Here is a 21,894-nt window from a genome sequence, read left to right on the forward strand (position 1 = left end):
TATAATATGATAAAAATAAAATAAAATATGATATGAAAATAATAATATGAAAATAATATGACTTATGACAATAATAATAATATATGAATAATATGATAATATTACAATAATATTAACATTAATGAATTAATATGATATTATAGAATTAAAAATAGCAATAATGTGATAAAATGTAATAAAATATGAAAAATATATGAATAATATGAAAATATTATAATAACAATGACAAAAATAATATGATTATAATAATATGAATAAAATGAAAATAATAATGTGATAATATAATAATATGACAAAAATGACAATAATAATAATAATATGAAAACAATAATATGATAATAATAAATAAACATGCAGATGGACTTCAAATGCAGATCCTGATTCTGATATATTATTCTGTCAGCATCATCAGGAGGATCTGACGCAGGTGCGGTTTATAATCTGTTAATCGTATTTATTGTCGCATTAAGATATTAAGACATTATAAACATGCAGATGATGATCTCCTGTACCTCGGCCCAGAGACTCCAGCAGGTTCTGCACCACCTCCTCCAGCCCCAGCAGGTAGATGAACTCGTTATTGGCAGCCGACGGCAGGAAGTTGAACTCGGGCGCGGGCGGTTTGGGCGGCGGGATCTCCAGCAGCGCTTTCTCCAGCTGTTTGCGCAGCGCCAGTTTCGCCGCCGCCTGACGGCTGGCCGGAGATTCGCTAGCGTTCGACGCGGCGCTGGAGGACTTGAGGTTTGCTCCTGCGGCCTGCGGGAACAGCACAGCGAGTTATCATTAGCAGAGTTTATCTGGAACGCCAGTAAACAGACACTGGATCAGATGCTGCGTTCACACTGTCATCATTACTAGATGGGATTCTACTGGTAATGATTCGTTTCTGTGGTAAACAAAGACGATTCTTACAATGAACGACATTCAGAGAGAGAGAAAAATAATCCTGCAGTGCTTCTGTAACTTTACAAACAGTCATTTATATTGTGCAGCTATGAAGATCTGTTCCAACACGAGCTGCTCATCTCTAATATTACAATAATATGAATATCATGAAAATATTATTATGATAATAATAATATAAATATTATGAAAACAATATTTTAATATGATCAAATATTATATGAATACTATAAAAATAATATATTATAATATAAAAATAAAATAATAATAATATGAAGAGAATATGATAATATTACAATAATATGAATATTATGAAAATGTGGTAATATTATTATGGTAATGATAATATAAATAATATGAAAACAATATTTTAATATGATCAAAAATGATATGAATAATATGAAAATAATATAATATGATAATTATATGAAGAGAATATGATAATATTATTATATATAAATATGAAAATGATATTTACTATGATCAAAAATGATGTGAATAATATGAAAATAATATAATATGATAAAAAAATTATAATATGAAGAGAATATAATATTACAATAATATGAATATTATGCAAAGGTATTATGATAATAATAATAATATAAATATATAAAATAATAGTTTAATATGGTCAAAAATTATATGAATATGAAAATATATGATACAAATAATAATATGAAAAGAATATGATAATATTACAATCATGAATATACTGAAAATATGATAATATTATGATAATATAAATAATAAGAAAATAATATTATATTCAAAAAGTATATGAATAATATAAAAATACATATTATTTGATAAAAATAATAAAATAATATAAAAATATGATATTACAATAATATGAATATTATGAAAATATAATATTATCATAATAATATTCATATGAAAATAATATTTGAATATGATCAAAAATTATATGAATATGAAAATATATGATACAAATAATAATATGAAAAGAATATGATAATATTACAATCATGAATATTTTGAAAATATAATATTATAATATAAATATGAAAATAATATTATATTCAAAAAGTATATGAATAATATAAAAATATATATTATTTGATAAAAATAATAAAATAATATAAAAATATGATATTACAATAATATGAATATTATGAAAAATATCATAATATTATCATAATAATATAAATATGAAAATAATATTTTAATATGATCAAAAATGATATGAATAATATGAAAATAATATAATATGATAATTATATGAAGAGAATATGATAATATTATTATATATAAATATGAAAATGATATTTACTATGATCAAAAATGATGTGAATAATATGAAAATAATATAATATGATAAAAAAATTATAATATGAAGAGAATATAATATTACAATAATATGAATATTATGCAAAGGTATTATGATAATAATAATAATATAAATATATAAAATAATATTTTAATATGGTCAAAAATTATATGAATATGAAAATATATGATACAAATAATAATATGAAAAGAATATGATAATATTACAATCATGAATATACTGAAAATATGATAATATTATGATAATATAAATAATAAGAAAATAATATTATATTCAAAAAGTATATGAATAATATAAAAATACATATTATTTGATAAAAATAATAAAATAATATAAAAATATGATATTACAATAATATGAATATTATGAAAATATAATATTATCATAATAATATTCATATGAAAATAATATTTGAATATGATCAAAAATTATATGAATATGAAAATATATGATACAAATAATAATATGAAAAGAATATGATAATATTACAATCATGAATATTTTGAAAATATAATATTATAATATAAATATGAAAATAATATTATATTCAAAAAGTATATGAATAATATAAAAATATATATTATTTGATAAAAATAATAAAATAATATAAAAATATGATATTACAATAATATGAATATTATGAAAAATATCATAATATTATCATAATAATATAAATATGAAAATAATATTTTAATATGATCAAAAATGATATGAATAATATGAAAAGAATATAATATTACAATAATATGATTATGAAAATATGATAATAATAATATAAATAATATGAAAATAATATTTTATCAAAATTATTTGAATAATATGAAAATACTATATTAGAATATGATAAAAAATAATATGAAAATAATAATAATATAAATTATATGATTAGTTAAATCATTATCATATTATAAATAATGATTATTTATATTATCAGTCGTCAAATTGAAGACATTTTACAAACTTTTTAAGGCAAGACACCACAGGTGAACAGGGTAAAACAACACAACAACTAATAGCCTAGATATCAGCATATTTCCCCCAGCTTTTTGATTACATTAAGTACACATTTATTTAAATGTTATGTTTGAATATGCAAATGAGGCACTGTCTAATTAAATTTCTGCTAATTTGCATACATTTCCAGAACAGAAATCTGAACATTGGATAAAGCAAGATTTATAATTCCTGTTTGATTTTGTCGACATATTCCAGAGGGTATAAATCAGAAAGCATCACATTCCCACCATGTTTTCAGGAATTAAATGTTGTATAATTCAGGCAAATGATATTTGAATATAGATATGAATAAAGCTGTAAAGTTTGGTGTGTGTAAAGAGATCTGAAATCTACAGATGCAAACAGATCAAGTGCAATAAAATAAACATTGTCATAATTAGTCAGATATCTCAACGTTTCCAAAAACACTGAATCTGGATTTTTGATGCTTTTCTCTATTAAAGGATCTTGATTTTGATTTTGTGATCTGATGAAGGCACCTGATTGATGCTGACCAGCAGGCTGGCGCTGGGGATGGTGGCCATGCGTATGAGGCCGGGCTGGATGATCTTGTGTCCCTGGACGCCGGTCACGGTGGCTCTGGGCGCGAGCAGGAGCGGAGGAGGACCTGACGTGGAGTTCTGCTGCTGTCTCAGGCTGGAGATCTGCTGCGGCGACACGGAGATCGACTAGAGGAGGAGAGAGCGTCACTGCCTGCTCCACACGGGGAACGAGACGCACGGCCGGCGTTTGACCCACCTGAGCTCCTCTGACCAGCGGAGGCATGATGATCTGAGCGCTCGCAGAGCCCGGTTTGGACACCTGACCGCCGCGCACCAGCGGAGGAGGAATCACCGTCCCAGAAGCCCGAGCGGAAACCACCTGCTGAACCACATTCAACAATCCTCGTCACTTCACGACAGATATACATCATATCAGTTCATGCACTCCCTGTGGATCGAAGCCATGACCTTCGTGTTGCGAGCGTTGTGCTCTATCTTTATTGTCATATTTTGAGTGTGTGACAGTGTGTGTGTGTGTGTGTGTGTGTGTGTTTAATGGACTCACAGGTTGTGCAGCTTTAGCAGTAGCAGAGCTCTTCACCAGAGGAGTGTTGGACACAGAAACCGCCGGCTGATCAGAGACACGACACAATAAACCTCATCAACTCACACTGACACTGCAGCGCTTGATTATCACATCACCAAATAATACTGTGTGTGTGTGTGTGTGTGTGAGAGAGTGTGTGTGAGTGTGTGTGTGTGTGTGTGTGTGTGTGTGTGTTTGTGAGAGTGTGTGTGAGTGTGTGTCGGTGAGTGTGTGAATTTGAGAGTGTGTGTGTGTTTGAGAGTGTGTGTTTGTGAGAGTGTGTGTGACTGTGTGTTTGAGAGTGTGTGTTTGAGAGTGTGTCGGTGAGTGTGTGAGTTTGAGAGAGAGTGTGTCTGTGTGAGTGTGAGTGTGTGTGTGTGTGTGTGTCATTGAGAGTGTGTCTGTGAGTGTGTGTTTGAGAGTCTCTGTGAGTGTGTGTGTTTGAGATTTGTGTGTGTGTGAGAGTGTGCGTTTGTGTGTGTGTGTTTGAATGTGTCTGTGAGTGTGTGTGTGTGTGTCTGTTTGAGAACAGTGTGTCTGAGTGTGTGTGTTTGAGAGAGTGTGTCTGTGAGTGTGTGAGAGAGAAAGAGTGTGTGTGTTTGTGTACCTTCTGTGAGTCTTTGTGTATTTGACTGTGTCTGATTTTCTTCAGCAGGATCAGTTTGGCTTCCTCTAAGCGCAGCTCCTCCTTCAGCTGCTTAACGACACGCTTGCGCTCCTCTGCAGAACTCCTCTACACACACACACACACACACACACACACACACACACACACACACACACACACACACACACCAGAAAATATACAATTAAAAGTTGTATCTACAACAAGTAGTGCATGTATACAAACACATTCTGTACAGCACGACCCATAACGAATGAAGGTGTGCGGCTCGAGCAGTAAAAGCAGTCAGGTGTTGCTCGTATCAAAGGTCCTGCAGCTCCTGAAAAATAAATCATCTTCTACACTATTCCTTAATCCTTCCCTGTTCCGATCGATGCCTGAAACTTTGTACTCCCAGCACTTCTGGTGTTTACTCCCTCTTTAGGATGAAGCGCTCGCTCCATTACCCTGGATGAAAGCGTCAGCTGACTGAATAAACGTAACGCAGCAGAGGATCAGGTGTTTACCATCAGCAGATCCGTGTCCAGCTCTTTTAAGTGATTCCCGCCGTTCACCTTCGGACTGGGCGCCTCGTCCGACAGCACGATGACATCATCAGGCGACGGAGACCTCCTCTCTCTCTTCATCTCACTGTAATCAAACACACGGCCAACAGAATCAGAGTGCTGAGAGTCACATGATCATTTTACCTGTACAGCACATGCTACAGAAATAATCATGTGACGAGCGCTGCGGTTTGTCTGATTATTCTCATCTGAACTAGCGCGTCTGCTCTTTCTCTGCTGGGGTTAGTGATCTTTCAGAAATCAATCAGGCGTGACCGGCTGCTGGTGTCCACTAGAGGGGGACAGATATTAAATAATCCAATCAGCTTTGATCTCAGCGGATCACATGACTGGTGTCCTCACACACAGATGTGAGCAACCTTAAGACAGCGAACAGATCAGCCTGATGTCGCCTTTTGATTTTGGAATTGATTGGATGGTTGTGGTTTGCTATTGGTGGATCTCATGTGAGTGACAGGTTGCCCCGCCCTCATCATCAGAGAAGAGATGCTGCAAGAGGAAGATATTCTGATTCAAGGTGTTTTTTAAAGATGTAATGAGAGATTTCACAAGCTGAAGCTGGTACTTGTGATGAGCAAACATCACTAATTCAACAAATGAACAGAATTAAAAATATCTTTAAGAGTAAATTTCTGTATGAAATTCGACAAATGACATCATTAAGTGTTTGCATGTTTACAGCTCTCAGTTGTTGGTCACATGACATGCAGGTAAACATTTATTTAACTAAACATTTATATAATATAATAATTTATATAATATATTAATATGTAATAATATATTCATATTTAAATAATAAATACATGATTGTTTATTTAAATAAATGTTTTATATAATAATTTATATAATATAATTATAATAGCATTTTAATATGTAATATACTAATTTTTATTTTTAAATAAATATTTTATAAAATAATTTATATATATTAATGTGATAATATATTAATATTTATTTTAAATTAAATACATGTTTATTTAAATAAATATTTTATATGATAATTTATGTAATATAATTATCATATATTAAAATATGTTTATTTAAATACATATTTTGTATAATAGTGTAATATAATTTATATAATGAATTTATATTTATATTCATTAAAAAATGTTTAAATAAATATTTGATATAATAATTTATATAATTCTTGTAATATATTATGTAAATAATATATTAATATTTATTTAAAAATAAATACATGTTTATTTATTTAAATATTTGATATAATAATTTATGTAATATAATTTATATAATATATTCATATGTAATAACATTATTTAAATAAATACAAGTTTATATGATAATTTATGTACTATAATTATAACATATTAAAATGTATTTAAAATAAGTACATTTAAATAAATATTTTACATAATTGTGTAATATAATTTATATAATGAATTAATATGTAATAATACATTATTATTTATTTTAAATTAAATACGTTTATTTAAATAAATATTTTATATGATAAAATATATAAATATATATATACATTTAAAAATATATAAGTTTATTTGAATAAACATTTACATAATTTATATAATATAATTAATATATTAATATGTATTTAAAAATAAATGCATATTTATTTAAATAAATATTTTAGATAATTTATATAATATAATTATAATATATTAATATTTATTTAAAAATTAAAATGTTTAGTATTTAATGAATTATTAGCTTGAAGCCCTGGAATAAAGGATCCTAACATGTAAGTTAACGAGGGACACGTACGCCGCACACCGGTGAATATAAAGTGAAAGTGAAAGCCGAGCGTGTGTTGAGTTCAGCCAGCATGCAAACGAAACTGAGCGCTAGTAATGCTGGGACTTCAATCTCAGGGCTCTTAAAGGACAGAATCAACTTGCTCTTGAGCCGAGCATTCACATAAACTTATTACAATCATATCTGATGAAACAAACAAACACACATGATCATCATATCTGCAATGAACAGCAGCTACGGCAATTCTTCTGCTTCACTGTTTCTAAAAAGTTTGAATGCAGCATTTGTGATGCTTTCAGGCGACAATTGCAAGGATGAGGGCAACTGTGGATCGACACACAAAACTCGTATATATACCATCCTAATATTATCCTGACATCCAAACCTTCATTATGTCTGAATGCATGATGTTAACTAACTATATTATAGCCACAGGGATGTTACTTTGATCTCAGACTGATGACAGAATACATTTTCTGCTTTGAAACACTCAGTATTGTGAACAGCTCTACAGAAATAAACTTGAAGCGGGCGGCAGAAGTTCTGGTTTCCCATGAGCGCAGGACGGATCACTGAACTCCAGCATGAAGACTGTCTTTGTGTGAGATGAGACTCTTCCTGTGCATTAATCACCCAACTAAACACACGTCACGTGACCCACTGCATGTTCCCTGATGTCATGTGACACCCCCTCCCCCTCCCATACTGGAAACCATGACAACCAGCCGGCTGGAACCGGTTAGTGACACATGGCCTTCATTTTGTGAAGTGAAGGAGCGTTCAGGTGCTGCGAGAAAATGGAGAAAGTTTGGGGAGGGGAGGGGGGGGGCAGGACACACACACACACGCGCACACATGCGCACACACGCGCACACACACACACACACACACACACACACACACTAGTGTCAAACTATCACTCGGCTCATAGTGTGTATTAATAGAACACAGTAACTCACACACTGACTGTGGACTACAAGAAAAACATTCTGGTCTCACACACACACACACACACACACGCACACACACGACTTCCTGTTCCACACTTAGCATGATCGCAGCACCTATTGAATATCTATATGAATCACCAGCAAACATCAAAATACCCATCATGCTGTTCAAAAATCACATAGAGCTGTTGATGACGTTCACGTTCACCAAACATCTGATAACGGTCTCATCGTATAATATAAGAGTTTTCTTCTCTAAACCACATTTATTGTTTGAATGTCATGATAAAACTGTCAGAATCTGAAAGAGGTTTTAAAAGCATTGAAGCGTATTGTGATCACTGGACGGCAGGCGCTACTAATAATGTTTAGGGAAGTTTTGTTCATGAATCAACTGAAAACGGCGCAGTCAGAAAGATGGAAAGTGTCAATCTCAGTTCATCAAAATGAGAATCAATTCAAACCGAAGCCCTTTTGATCGACATCTGGCCGAGAATTTTTTTTGTGATGATTCACTATTGTTTTATTTTTAACCAAATTCTGTTTTTTTCCATTTTAATTTCCTCCATTTTAATGGTTAAATTAAATTTTAGCAATCAAAAAGCATGTCTAATTAATTTAAATCATGAAAAATGTAACAATTTATTAAAAGTTTAACAAAAATTAAATTTTTTAGGACCCTATGAAATACTTTTTTTCCCCCCTCAAATTCAGTTTTAGTTTTTTCCAAATTAATTTTTTTCTGTTTTAATTTTTTTGGACTCCATTTTAATGGTTAAATTAAATTTTAGTCATTAAAAAGCATCTCTAAGTAACTGAAATCATGAAACTCATACAATTTAACAACAATTTATTAAAAGTTTAACAAAAATTACATTTTTTAGGACCCTATGAAATACTTTTTTTCACCCTCAAATTCAGTTTTATTTTTTTCCAAATTAATGTTTTTCTGTTTTAATTTTTTTGGACTCAATTTTAATGGTTAAATTGAATTTTAGTAATTAAAATGCATCTCTAAGTAATTAAAATCATGAAACTTATACAATTGAACAACAATTTATTAAAAGTTTAACAAAAATTACATTTTTTAGGACCCTATGAAATACATTTTTTTCCCTCAAATTCTTTTTTATTTTTTCCAAAATTCCATTTTTTTTCATTTTAATTTTTCTGGATTCCATTTTTCCCCCCCATTTAAATTTTTTGCACTTCATTTTAATGATTAAATTGAATTTTAGTAATTAAAATACATGTCTAAGTAATCGAAATCATGAAACTCATACAATTTAACAACAATATATTAAAAGTTTAGCAAAAATTACATTTTTAGGACCCTATGAAATAAATTTTTTTCTTCAAATTCTGTTTTATTTTTTTCCCAAATTCCGTTTTTTCCATTTAAATTTTTCTGGATTCCATTTTTCCCCCCATTTAAATTTTTTGGACTCCATTTTAATGATTAAATTAAATTTTACTAATCAAAAAGCATGTCTAATTAATTTAAATCATTAAAAATTTAACAATTTATTAAAAGTTTAACAAAAATTTAATTTTTTAGGACCCTATGAAATACTTTTTTCCCCCTCAAATTTATTATTATTATTTTTTTTTTTTTACCAAATTCTGTTTTCTGTATTCCATTTTAATGGTTTAGGCCTAATTAAATTTGAATAATGAAAAAGCACGTCCAATTGAATAAAAAACATTTATTTTTATTTTTATTTTATTTTTTTAAAAATTCATTTTTATGAAATGTTTTTGGTTTTTTTCAGAAATTCTGTGTTGTGTATTTTATTTTTCGGGCAATAAAAATGAAGGCATAAAATATTAATTTAATTTATCTTTTAATCATATGACATTAAACAAACTTTTTTGTCAAACAAAGTTCTGCACAACTTTTTTTTACTGTTAAAATTAAAACATTGAAGAAAAATTGAGATTATTCCTTTAAAAAAAAAAATAATAATAATAATTTATTATTATTATTATTAGTGTCAGTATTATTATTACACTGAGACGTAGCTAAATTCTACTGTACAACAGTAATATATTTCTGTCACAATTTCTTCAAGTTAAACCAAACTTTTATTTTGACGGGTTGCAGTGAAGACCTTTGAGTTTCTGTGTGTTTATGATATGAGGATAGTTTTTCTCAAATGAAATGGTAAAATGCAGATGAAGTGACTCTGGAGATGAAGTTCATGCGTTCACGTCCTCATATAGTCAGACGGCAGAGGCTGAAAACACCGCGAGCGTCACGTGTGCGTTAGAAATGAAACCGTGCGTCTGCACCATTCATTCACACAGAACATGCAGGACTGATGTTTAAATAGTCTTTTTGCGGTTTAATATTCACAGACACTCGTCTCTATCACGATTTGATTTACGTGTACTGACCTACTTTTTATTTATTCATCAAAATCGACAAATTCGGAGATATTCCACGTTATTCATGTTAGAAATGCTGGACACCTGAAGGCTTATTTCCCTATTGGTTTAGTAACGTCACTGATGGTCTCAGGCTGATGTAAAGGTTCCTCACGTGTTGCCGGCGCTCACGTCCATGGGCTCGTCCCTCGTCTGGACCTCCACTTTGATGGTGGCCTTCACCTCTCCGCCGCTCAGGATGCTGGAGGCCTGAAGCGCTCTGGACCGCTCGACACCATCCAGCTTCAGACGCTTGCTGTCCGCGGGCAGAGACTCCCTCTCCAGCGCGCGCTTCTGACTGCGCGTCCGCCGCACCGCCTCCTCAGACATGACCGCAGCTGGACACAGAACAACAACATCATCATCACTCGTGACATCTGTTAAATCACTGAAACATGGTGAAATCATGATCTGAACAGGAAACGCATCATCATCCTCATGATGGCAGATGAATCATGAACCTTCACCGGTCTGATCTGAGATCAGCTTTTTAAATTTTAATTTGTACTATTTTGTGGACTGATTTTCATGGACTGTCAGTTTGTTCCAATGACCACGGATGGAGAAACGGGTCATGTGACAAAATCGTCCATTTTTTAACCTCAAAAATGTGCAAATAAAACCGTCATCAAATATGAGACTAATTCAGCTGTAAAGCAGCTCTACAGAAGAGTCAAAATTCAGATCAATTCAGTTCAGTATTGATTTTAGATAAAATGAAACACGGTCACATTTCCCAGAGGTCAGTGGGGCAGTCACATCAAAATCAATCAGGTCTTCACTTTAAACTGGGGAGGAGAACAGACAGATGAAAGGACAGATGGACAGATGGAAGGACGGACAAACGGGCAGATAGACAGAAGGACAGAGAGATAGAGAGACGGACAGATGGACAGACGGACAGACAGATGGAAGGAAAAACAGACAGAGATGGACAGAGACAGAAAGAAGGACAGACGGACAGAGAGATGGACAGAGAGAAGAACAGATGGACAGAAAGACGGACGGAAGGACAGAGAGATGGACAGACGGACAGAGACGGAAGGACAGATGGACAGAGAGAAGGACAGAGGACAAACAGACAGATGGACAGACAGAGATAGAGAGATGGACAGAGACAGAAGGACAGATGGATAGACGGACAGAGACGGAAGGACAGATGGACAGAGAGACGGACAGAGGACAAACAGACAGATGGACAGACAGAGATAGAGAGATGGACAGAGACAGAAGGACAGATGGATAGAGAGATGGAAGGACAGACAGATGTACGGCTCCCTGCAGGTCTGACTGTTGACTGAAGCACGACAGAAAGTTTCAGCAACCAAGAAAGAAAACCTCAAAACATCAACTCATTCCTACAGGAGCGTCACACACACCCTCATCAGCACACTTCCTGAATTACAGGAAGAGTCACGGTGCACACACACACACACACACACACGCGCACACACACACACGCGCGCACACACACACACACGCGCACACACACACACGCGCACACACACACACACGCGCACACACACACACACGCGCACACACACACACACACACGCGCACACACGCACACACACACACACGCGCACACACACGCGTGCGCGCACACACACACACACACACGCGCGCACAGACACACACACACACGCACACACACACAGACGCACACACAGATAATGGAAAGCTGACTCAAGTTGTTTTCTCTCTCCCACCCAGTGACATCACAGAGACACACATGACCCTTCCCAGGATTCCATGGGGCACACAACACACTTTCCTGAGAACCGGTTGAAACCGGTAAGTGTGCGTGACAGAGAGAGAGACAGACAGACGACAAGGAGAGTTAACCCTTTGAGAGGAGAGACACATCCCAACAGGAAAACACTGAGATCACTAGTTAGTGCTGCTGGTTAGTGCAAGCATTACTGTTACTAGTTCTCAAACAGCTGGATAAGAAGATCACAAGAGACTCGAGGAGGACCCCGGCAACCACATATTAACGTGTTTTTATTAACGTGTTTTTACATTTATGTTTTGCTTGTTTGACGATCTCAGATCACACATTCACTGTTCAACTGCATCTAAAAACTGATGCTTCAAAATGCGTTTGTGAATAAAAAGTTGTTTCGCAAAAATGTTTGTGTTCTACAGAAGAAATAAAGTTCTTCATCTGAAATTAGGCCACATTCAAAGTAGGGCTGGATATTGACAATTTTCACGATTCGATTACTATTCACATGCTTTTGAAGCGATATCGATTAAGAGTCAGTTGGTACTACTATAATAATATTGAAGGTTAAATTAACTTATTTATATACAAACACTTAAATTACACTTAATGATGTTTTTATTATAAATAAAGTTTAGAATTACATAATCATATTTCTACTCCAATTCGTTTTTTTGAAATATAAACATTTAAATCGCGGCTGTCATAACTGATTTATTCAAACATGCATTAAATATTGAAGAACATTAAAGATTATAATGAATATGTAACGGTGCATAGCTATATTTATCTTTCTAGAGTCACTTTTCTAGCTGACTAATGAGTTTATGGTCACTGAATATGTTTTTCTGAGGTAAATGTGACGTCACGTGACATTGAAGCTGTTTTATTGAGGTTGAAACGCTGATTAAACGATTACACGAGACATGATACGGATTTCAGTAAGTTGTACTGTATATTTTAACATACCTTCAGATGTTCATGCATGTTTATTTCGCTGTAACTGGTATTAAAGCGGAGGAGAGGATGATCCCATGCTTCTCTTTAACTGAGGCGCTAAAGCGATCCGTCACGCCACATTAAACAGCGCCAAAACGGTATTTATTTTTTGAATCTCATAATAAGATGGACGTCATTTGAAATCTGAGACTTTGCTTCATATCAAAAGTAACAGATTATTGCAATTTATTGGATGGGAGGTGCTACATATTCTGCTCATTCATCAACTGACAACAGACTAGACTAATCGATTCTTGGGATTTAAGAATCGATATCGGTTCGTAAAAATGAGAATCGATTAAAATCGAGAAATCGATATTTTTATCCAGCCCTAATTCAAAGTAGTAACAAATCACTTTTTAAAACTGGAGTGAATCTGAATTATCATTGTGTGTGTGTGTGTGCACAGAATACAGGAGAACATCTGTCATTTCACTAATGTAAACGAGAAACATGGACATCAAGAAGTTGTGTGACGTAAACTAATATTAGCGATCGGACGATAAAAATATTAGCGATAAAACTCAACAGCCGTTAGAACAATGAGATGCTCAGAAGTCCGTCAAACAGTGGTTTTAGTGTGTTTGAACATGACAGAAATGATCCAATCACAGTCACCTGCTTCAGATCTCCAAACGAGTGAAGCAAAGCATGTCGATCGCCCCCTGGTGGCTGGCTGCAGTACAGGACATAAACCCCACCCTCTCCATGTAATCTAATAGGATGCGAGTAAAACTAATAAAACCTAATTACACTTCAAATTATTTTATTTTGTCATTTTAGGTAGTTCTTATGTTTTGTTTTTGATGCTATAAAAATGGAATGTAACATCATGATTGACAGCTGTGTGAGTGAGAGTGGGCGGGACCTTGATTCCACACAGACTCGGGCTCTGAATGATGTTGGCAATGACCATTACTGGGATATTTTGGATATTTTGAAGGAAGCAGAGACGCATTCTTCACCTTTTTCACAGTCTATGGTTGAGATGGTGTCAGCGTGAGCTTCATCTGCTCATCATCACAGCATTCCAGCGCAGCAGTGACTCACTCCTCCAGCTGTTACACACTTTTCCTTTTCTTGACAACTAAAGACACATGCAACTAAATGACCCAGAGCAGCGTTATGAGGGTCAGGTGACCATCACGCTTTGCATATTGAGTGTCTGAAGAGGATAAAATGGCGGTGAGGTGTCGTGTTACATGTCCCCTGTCAGCTGACACACACATCTGAGTCTTAAACGAGAAACATCCCACAACACACACACACATCCACGTCACACACGGAGGAAATACATGAGGGTTTGCAAGCATGCCCAAAATATAACTTCATCTTCACTTCGACTGCAGACACGTCCATCAAACGCTTCATCAGATGTATCTCCAGCGTGTTTGAACTGCACTTCACACACAAAGGCCTCTGATAATGGGACAAACTGATGCAGCAAATGTCAGTGGTTTATGCTCTGAGACGCCAGAGCTTCCTGCAGTGATGCATGACGAGAACTAGATGAGTCCCTCAAATCAGTGAGCCCAAAAACAACCACATCCGCTGCACTGACACCAGATGGGCACCTGCACACACACACACACACACACACACACACACACACACGATCACTTACACTCGCTCACATACACACACTCATTCGCTCACATACATTCGCTCGTTGACGCACACACTCACACTTGATCTCTCATACACACACACACACACACTCGTGCACACTCTCTCACAGACACTCGATCGCTCACACTCGCTCACACGCACACACTCCACCGCTCACACACACACACACACTCACTCGTGCACTCGCTCACACAAACACGCTCACACACACACACACACACACTTGATCGCTCACACACACACACACTCGTGCACTCGCCCACACACGCACGATCACTCACACACACACACACGCACACACGTGCACACTCGCTCACACACACAATCACTCACACTCGCTCACTCACACGCACACACTCATGCACACTCGCTCACACACACACACACACGATCGCTCACACACACACACACACACTCACACACACTCGTGCACTCGCTCACGTTCACTCGATCACATACTCGCTCACACAAACACGCACACACTCGTGCACACTCGCTCACACACACACGATCACTCACACTCGCTCACACACACACACTCACACACACTCGTGCACTCGCTCACGTTCACTCGATCACACACTCGCTCACTCACACGCACACACTCGTGCACACTCGCTCACACACACACGATCACTCACACTCGCTCACACACGCACACACACTCGTGTACACTCGCTCACACACGATCGCTCACAAACACGCACACACTCGTGCACTCGCTCACACACACTTGATCGCTCACACTCGCTCACACACACACACACACACACACACACACGTGCACACTCGCTCACACACACGTGCACTCGCTCACACACACACGATCACTCACACTCGCTCACACACACACACACACACACACACTCGTGTACACTCGCTCACACACGATCGCTCACAAACACGCACACACTCGTGCACTCGCTCACACACACTTGATCGCTCACACTCGCTCACACACACACACACACACACACACTTGTGCACACTCGCTCACACACACACACACACACACTAGTGCACACTCGCTCACACATTCACACTCGCTCACTCACACGCACACACTCGTGCACTCGCTCACACACACTTGATCGCTCACACTCGCTCACACACACACACACACTCGCTCACACACACACACTCGTGCACTCGCTCACACACACTCGCTCACACACACACACACACATACACACACACACACACACACACACTAGTGCACACTCGCTCACACATTCACACTCGCTCACTCACACGCACACACTCGTGCACTCGCTCACACACACTCGATCACTCACACACACTCGCTCACACACACACACACACACACACACTAGTGCACACTCGCTCACACACACTTGATCGCTCACACTCGCTCACACACACACACACACTCACTCACATGCACACACTCGTGCACTCGCTCACACACACTCGCTCACACACACACACACACACTAGTGCACACTCGCTCACACATTCACACTCGCTCACTCACACGCACACACTCGTGCACTCGCTCACACACACTCGATCACTCACACACTCGTGCACACTCGCTCACACACACACACACACACACTAGTGCACACTCGCTCACACACACACACTTGATCGCTCACACACACTCGTGCACACATTCACACTCGCTCACTCACACGCACACACTCGTGCACTCGCTCACACACACTCGATCACTCACACTCGCTCACACACACACACACTCGTGCACACTCGCTCACACACACACACACACACACACACACTAGTGCACACTCGCTCACACACACACACACTCGTGCACACTCGCTCACACATTCACACTCGCTCACTCACACGCACACACTCGTGCACTCGCTCACACACACTTGATCGCTCACACTCGCTCACACACACACACACACTCGTGCACACTCGCTCACACATTCACACTCGCTCACTCACACGCACACACTCGTGCACTCGCTCACACACACTTGATCGCTCACACTCGCTCACACACACACACACACACACACTCGTGCACACTCGCTCACACATTCACACTCGCTCACTCACACGCACACACACACACACACTCGTGCACACTCGCTCACACATTCACACTCGCTCACTCACACACACACACTCGTGCACTCGCTCACACACACTTGATCGCTCACACTCGCTCACACACACACACACACACACACACTCGTGCACACTCGCTCACACATTCACACTCGCTCACTCACACGCACACACTCGTGCACTCGCTCACACACACTCGATCACTCACACTCGCTCACACACACACACTCGTGCACACTCGCTCACACACACACACTCGTGCACACTCGCTCACACAATCACTCATGCACTCGCTCACACACACTCGTGCACTCGCTCACACACACTCGATCACTCACACTCGCTCACACACACACACACACTCGTGCACACTCGCTCACACACACACACACTAGTGCACACTCGCTCACACACACACTTGATCGCTCACACACACACACACACTCGTGCACACTCGCTCACACACATACTCAATCGCTCACATTCGCTCACACACACACACACACACACACACACACACACACACACACACACACACACCTCTGCTTCTCTGTTCCAAACGTCAGTGATCTGCCTACATAGGGAGCATCTGTAAGCATCTCACTACTGATACCAAGTGATTGTATTAAATCAGTCATGAATGAGGTTCTGCTTCAGTGAGGATGAGTATGCTGCCTTAGTAGGGATCAGACAGCAAGACAGCTCACTAGTGTTCGGACAGAGCGAACAATGACCTCCGACCTGGCTCCATGCAGAGTCCTGTATGTCTGTCTGTCTGTCTCTCTGCAGTCAGGCCACAGGAAGTGTCTCTGTGCAGTGTATTTATAGCGTGTGATGTAATGACCTCCCCTGCAGCACTGAGCGTGACCTGCGTGCCCGTCCGGTGCATGTGTGCGCATTCACACACAGAAGACGACGCATCTCTCCTAAAGGAACACGTGCATTGGCTCTGAATCAGAATGGCTGATAAAGCCGCTGAATGAACAGAGACACAATCCTCCAGACGATTAATGAGCTAAACACACCGACAGACCAATCAGAGACTCTCGTTCTGTCACATTATAACGATTATCTCACATTCTGCACATGAAGCCTATTTTTTTTCCAGAGTATCCAGATTTAAAAATGTGTTCGCAACAATCTTAATGGATCTTAAAGGGATAGTTCATCCATAAATGATTCACACACAGCAGATCATGATGCATTTATCTCACTGCAAACATCATTTGTCAAATTTGTTATGAATAAACAAAAAGTAAGTCAGTACACTTAAATCAAATCACGATAAAGATGAGTGTCTGTGAATATTAAACCACAAAAAGAATATTTAAAAATGAATCCTGCATTCCTCTCACTTCATCAGCATTTTACAGTTTCATTTGAGAAAAACTATCATCATATCACAAACACACAGAAACTCAAAGGTCTTCACTGCAACCTGTCAAAATAAAAGTTCAGTTTAACTTGACAAAAATATATTACTGTTGTACACTAGAATTTAGCTACTTCTCAGTGTAATAATACTACTAACACTAATAATAATAAAATATTATTAAAACTATTTTTTTAAAAGGATTAATCACAATTCTTAATGTTTTAATTTTAACAGTAAAGCTCTGTTGTGCAGCACTTTGAAAAAAAGTTTGTTTAATGTCATACGATTAAAAGATGAATTAAATGAATATTTTATGCCTTTGTTTGATTGCCAGAAAAATTAAAATACACAACACAGAATTTCTGAAAAAAAAGAAGAAAAAAAAATCATAGAAATGAAATAAAAATAAAAAAAAAAAAAAGAATAAAAGTTGCTGTTTTTATTAATTCAATTAATTAGAATTTAATTAAACCATTAAAATGTAATCCAGAAATGGAAACTTAAAATAGAAAAAAGAATTTGGTAAAAAAAAATAAAATGGAATTTGAGAAAAAAAAAGGTTCCTAAAAATGTAATTTTTTTAATAAATTGTATAAGTTTTATGATTTCAATTAATTAGACGTTTTTTGATTGCTAAAATTTAATTTAACCATTAAAATTTAAAACGTGATAAAAATGGAATCCAAAGAAATTAAAACGGAAAAAACAGAATTTGGGAAAAAAATTAAACGGATTTCATAGGTCCCTATGGACCCCATTCACTTCAACTGTATAGACAAAAAAAACTTCTTTTGTGTTACACAAAAGAAAGTAGTGTCACGATTAGAGATGCACCGATCGATTGGCCAGGGATCGGAATCGGCCGATTTTCCTCACTTTTACCGATTCCAAGCCGATCCGTTTTGTTACCAGCGGCACAGGCAATAACGTTCTCTTCTCTGTCACGGTGAAGTGACACACACCCGCGCGGGCGCCTCCTCCCTCTCACTCGTCATTCGCTCCGGTTAAATAGTGCTTGTATTGCGCATAATTTTAGCCATTCCCGCAGGTCTCGCGCTCACACTGAAAGTACGCACACCACTGATCTATATTAGTGGAGCGGACAAACCACGTTCGGTCTCAAACAGAGACAGAAGTCAAACAGAGTCACAAGTACCAAAATAAGCGCCTTCCTACGCTTAAACTGTCAAATGCATACAAAAGTATGCGAGTATTCAGATAAACACAGTCAGTTTTGAATCGTTAAATAGCTAAGAAAGTGAACCCATGTTGTGTGTGACAGTACGGGGTCTGTTCATAAACTCTTAAAGGGACAGCAGTCCAATATTCCTGCTGCTGTCTGTCATGTTAATCAAAGAACAAAAGACAAAGAAAATCACTTTCTGCTCTTGACTGAATACGTTTTATTTAACTTTAATGGTTAAGATTTAATATTTACAATAAAGACTACAGAAATTAAGGTAACCAATGTAAAATAATACTGAATGTGTTATTTTACACTTGATTAGGCCAACTTTAACTTCTACAGTATTTCTTGCCTGAATAACCTGAATAACTCCAACTTTCATAGCTCTCTTTATACTATTGCATTAATTTGAGCTGTTTATATTTTATTATTGACTTTTTACTTGTTTTTTTTTTTTTTATAAAAATAAAACTTTGCATTGAAGAAAAGTAGATTTTTGTTTGTATATGTTGTCAATTATAGTTCTTAGAAAGAAAATCGGAATCGGCAAAAAACGGTATCGGCAGATCACACTAACAAAAAAATCAGGAAATCGGAATCGGCCAAGAAAATTGCAATCGGTGCATCTCTAGTCACGATACTGGAATTTCTTACTTCGATACGATAACTTAAAAAGTATCGATAGAGTTTTCGATAACACTGAGAAAAAATACTGCATATACTGTCAAAGAGATATTTTTTGTCCACGGATCCAAAATAAACTTACACATGCATTTTCTTCCCAAACTGTTACAAAACCCGACTGCGTTTACATTAATATTGATATTTTGACAACACTAAAAGAACGAGACACAAGGAGGAGCAAATGATTATTTCTGGGTGAACTATGCCTTTTATAAAAAGCACAAAATATTAATTTTGGCATCATGTGGTTCACACTGAACAAACACCACTGAGATGAGTGAAATCAGCAGTTTGCGGTGAGATAAAAGCTTCATGATCCACTTCCTGCTGTGAGAGAGTCTCTGGATGTAAACACAGTCACTGAAGGGTTAAAGCGTCACTCGAACACGATGATTCACACACAAAGACACATTTCCCATCAGGCTGCTGGTGGACACAGTTTTGCAGCTGTGGTTTGCCGAGTCTCCTGACAGCTCATGCAAACGCCACGCAGAAACGTCACGCAATCAACCTCAAACTGCAAGAGAGCGGTGTGATGTGAACTTAAGAGCCGTCAGACGAAACTAAATCTATATTAATGTACAGCAGCCCAAGTCCAGTCACGTCCTGCTGGACCAAGAAGGACGTCACGTGTTTTCACAGCAGTGACGCGTCTCGACTTCCTAGTTTCATTCTTCAAGGTCACCAACGCCCTAAAAGTATGCACCGTTTTTGAAGAACTTTTGAGATCTATTTCGATAATAATTGCATATTTAACAAACCATTCTGTCGTTTAGTTACGCGCATTTAATTTAAAAAGACATAACATTGTTAGAAAAGATTTCTATTTTGAATAAATGCTGTTCTTTTTAACTTTTTACATTAAAAAGTATCACAGGTTATAAAAAATATTAAGCAGCAAAATTGTTTCCAACATTGATAATTGAGTGTCAAATCAGTATATTAGAATAACTTCTGAAGGATCATGTGACACTGAAATAACACATGCATAATTGCTGCAATAAAAATATATTTATTTTAAATATTTACTTAATTAGAATTAATTGGATGCAAAAAATAAATAACTATGTTATTTCATGTTATTATGACCAAACAAAATGTTTATATTTAGGTTTGTATACGATGTATTTTATATCAATTTATTAATTCCCAATTAATTAATTTTTAAGTTTTCAAATTGGAATATTTCCAAAATTCCTCAGGTTAAGTTCCCGTGGAAACTTTCCGGCCCTTTGCAACCCTAATCATGAGCCAACTGTCTCTGCTTAACCGCCGGTTTCGCACATTTGTCATGTGCGTTTGTAGTTTTTTAACACTTTTTGTTCGTTTTTGTAGTTCTAATCGAATCCTAGTCCAACATGCAATGCGTTGTGAGCAATATTAGCTGTTACACCGTGTCAACACCGGACGTGAGCGGCGCGACACGTCAAAAGACAACAGAGCCCATTATAATCAGCGATACTGTCTACACTGGATGCAGCGTGACGCGACAACAAATTCCCCACAGTAAACGGATTCCTCGTATTAGTATGTTACTATTACTATAGAATACTATTTAGCATGGATGGAATGTGAATTGGGAGTTCAGAGTGACATATGTCTCTCCGTCACCTGGCAACGGCTTCA

At 36.6% G+C, this 21,894-nt stretch overlaps 1 protein-coding gene across 3 annotated transcripts in view; it reads right to left on the reverse strand.

Moving 5' to 3' along the window:
* LOC125250197 (transcriptional repressor p66-alpha-like) overlaps positions 1–21,894 on the reverse strand; it is a 35,319-nt gene that overhangs the window by 7,610 nt on the left and 5,815 nt on the right. For 2 of the 3 annotated variants that reach the window (XM_048162668.1, XM_048162666.1), the window contains exons 2-8: positions 10,718–10,940; positions 5,432–5,555; positions 4,908–5,033; positions 4,280–4,345; positions 3,971–4,096; positions 3,712–3,900; positions 513–756 (exon numbers count right to left, since the gene is read on the reverse strand). In XM_048162668.1, the coding sequence (XP_048018625.1) occupies positions 513–756; positions 3,712–3,900; positions 3,971–4,096; positions 4,280–4,345; positions 4,908–5,033; positions 5,432–5,555; positions 10,718–10,940 (1,098 nt within the window). The remainder of the gene's footprint in view (positions 1–512; positions 757–3,711; positions 3,901–3,970; positions 4,097–4,279; positions 4,346–4,907; positions 5,034–5,431; positions 5,556–10,717; positions 10,941–21,894) is intronic. The other variant, XM_048162667.1, reaches the window with a different exon arrangement.

Source organism: Megalobrama amblycephala, linkage group LG17 (assembly GCF_018812025.1).
Source record: "Megalobrama amblycephala isolate DHTTF-2021 linkage group LG17, ASM1881202v1, whole genome shotgun sequence".
Classification (NCBI taxonomy): Eukaryota; Metazoa; Chordata; class Actinopteri; order Cypriniformes; family Xenocyprididae; genus Megalobrama; species Megalobrama amblycephala.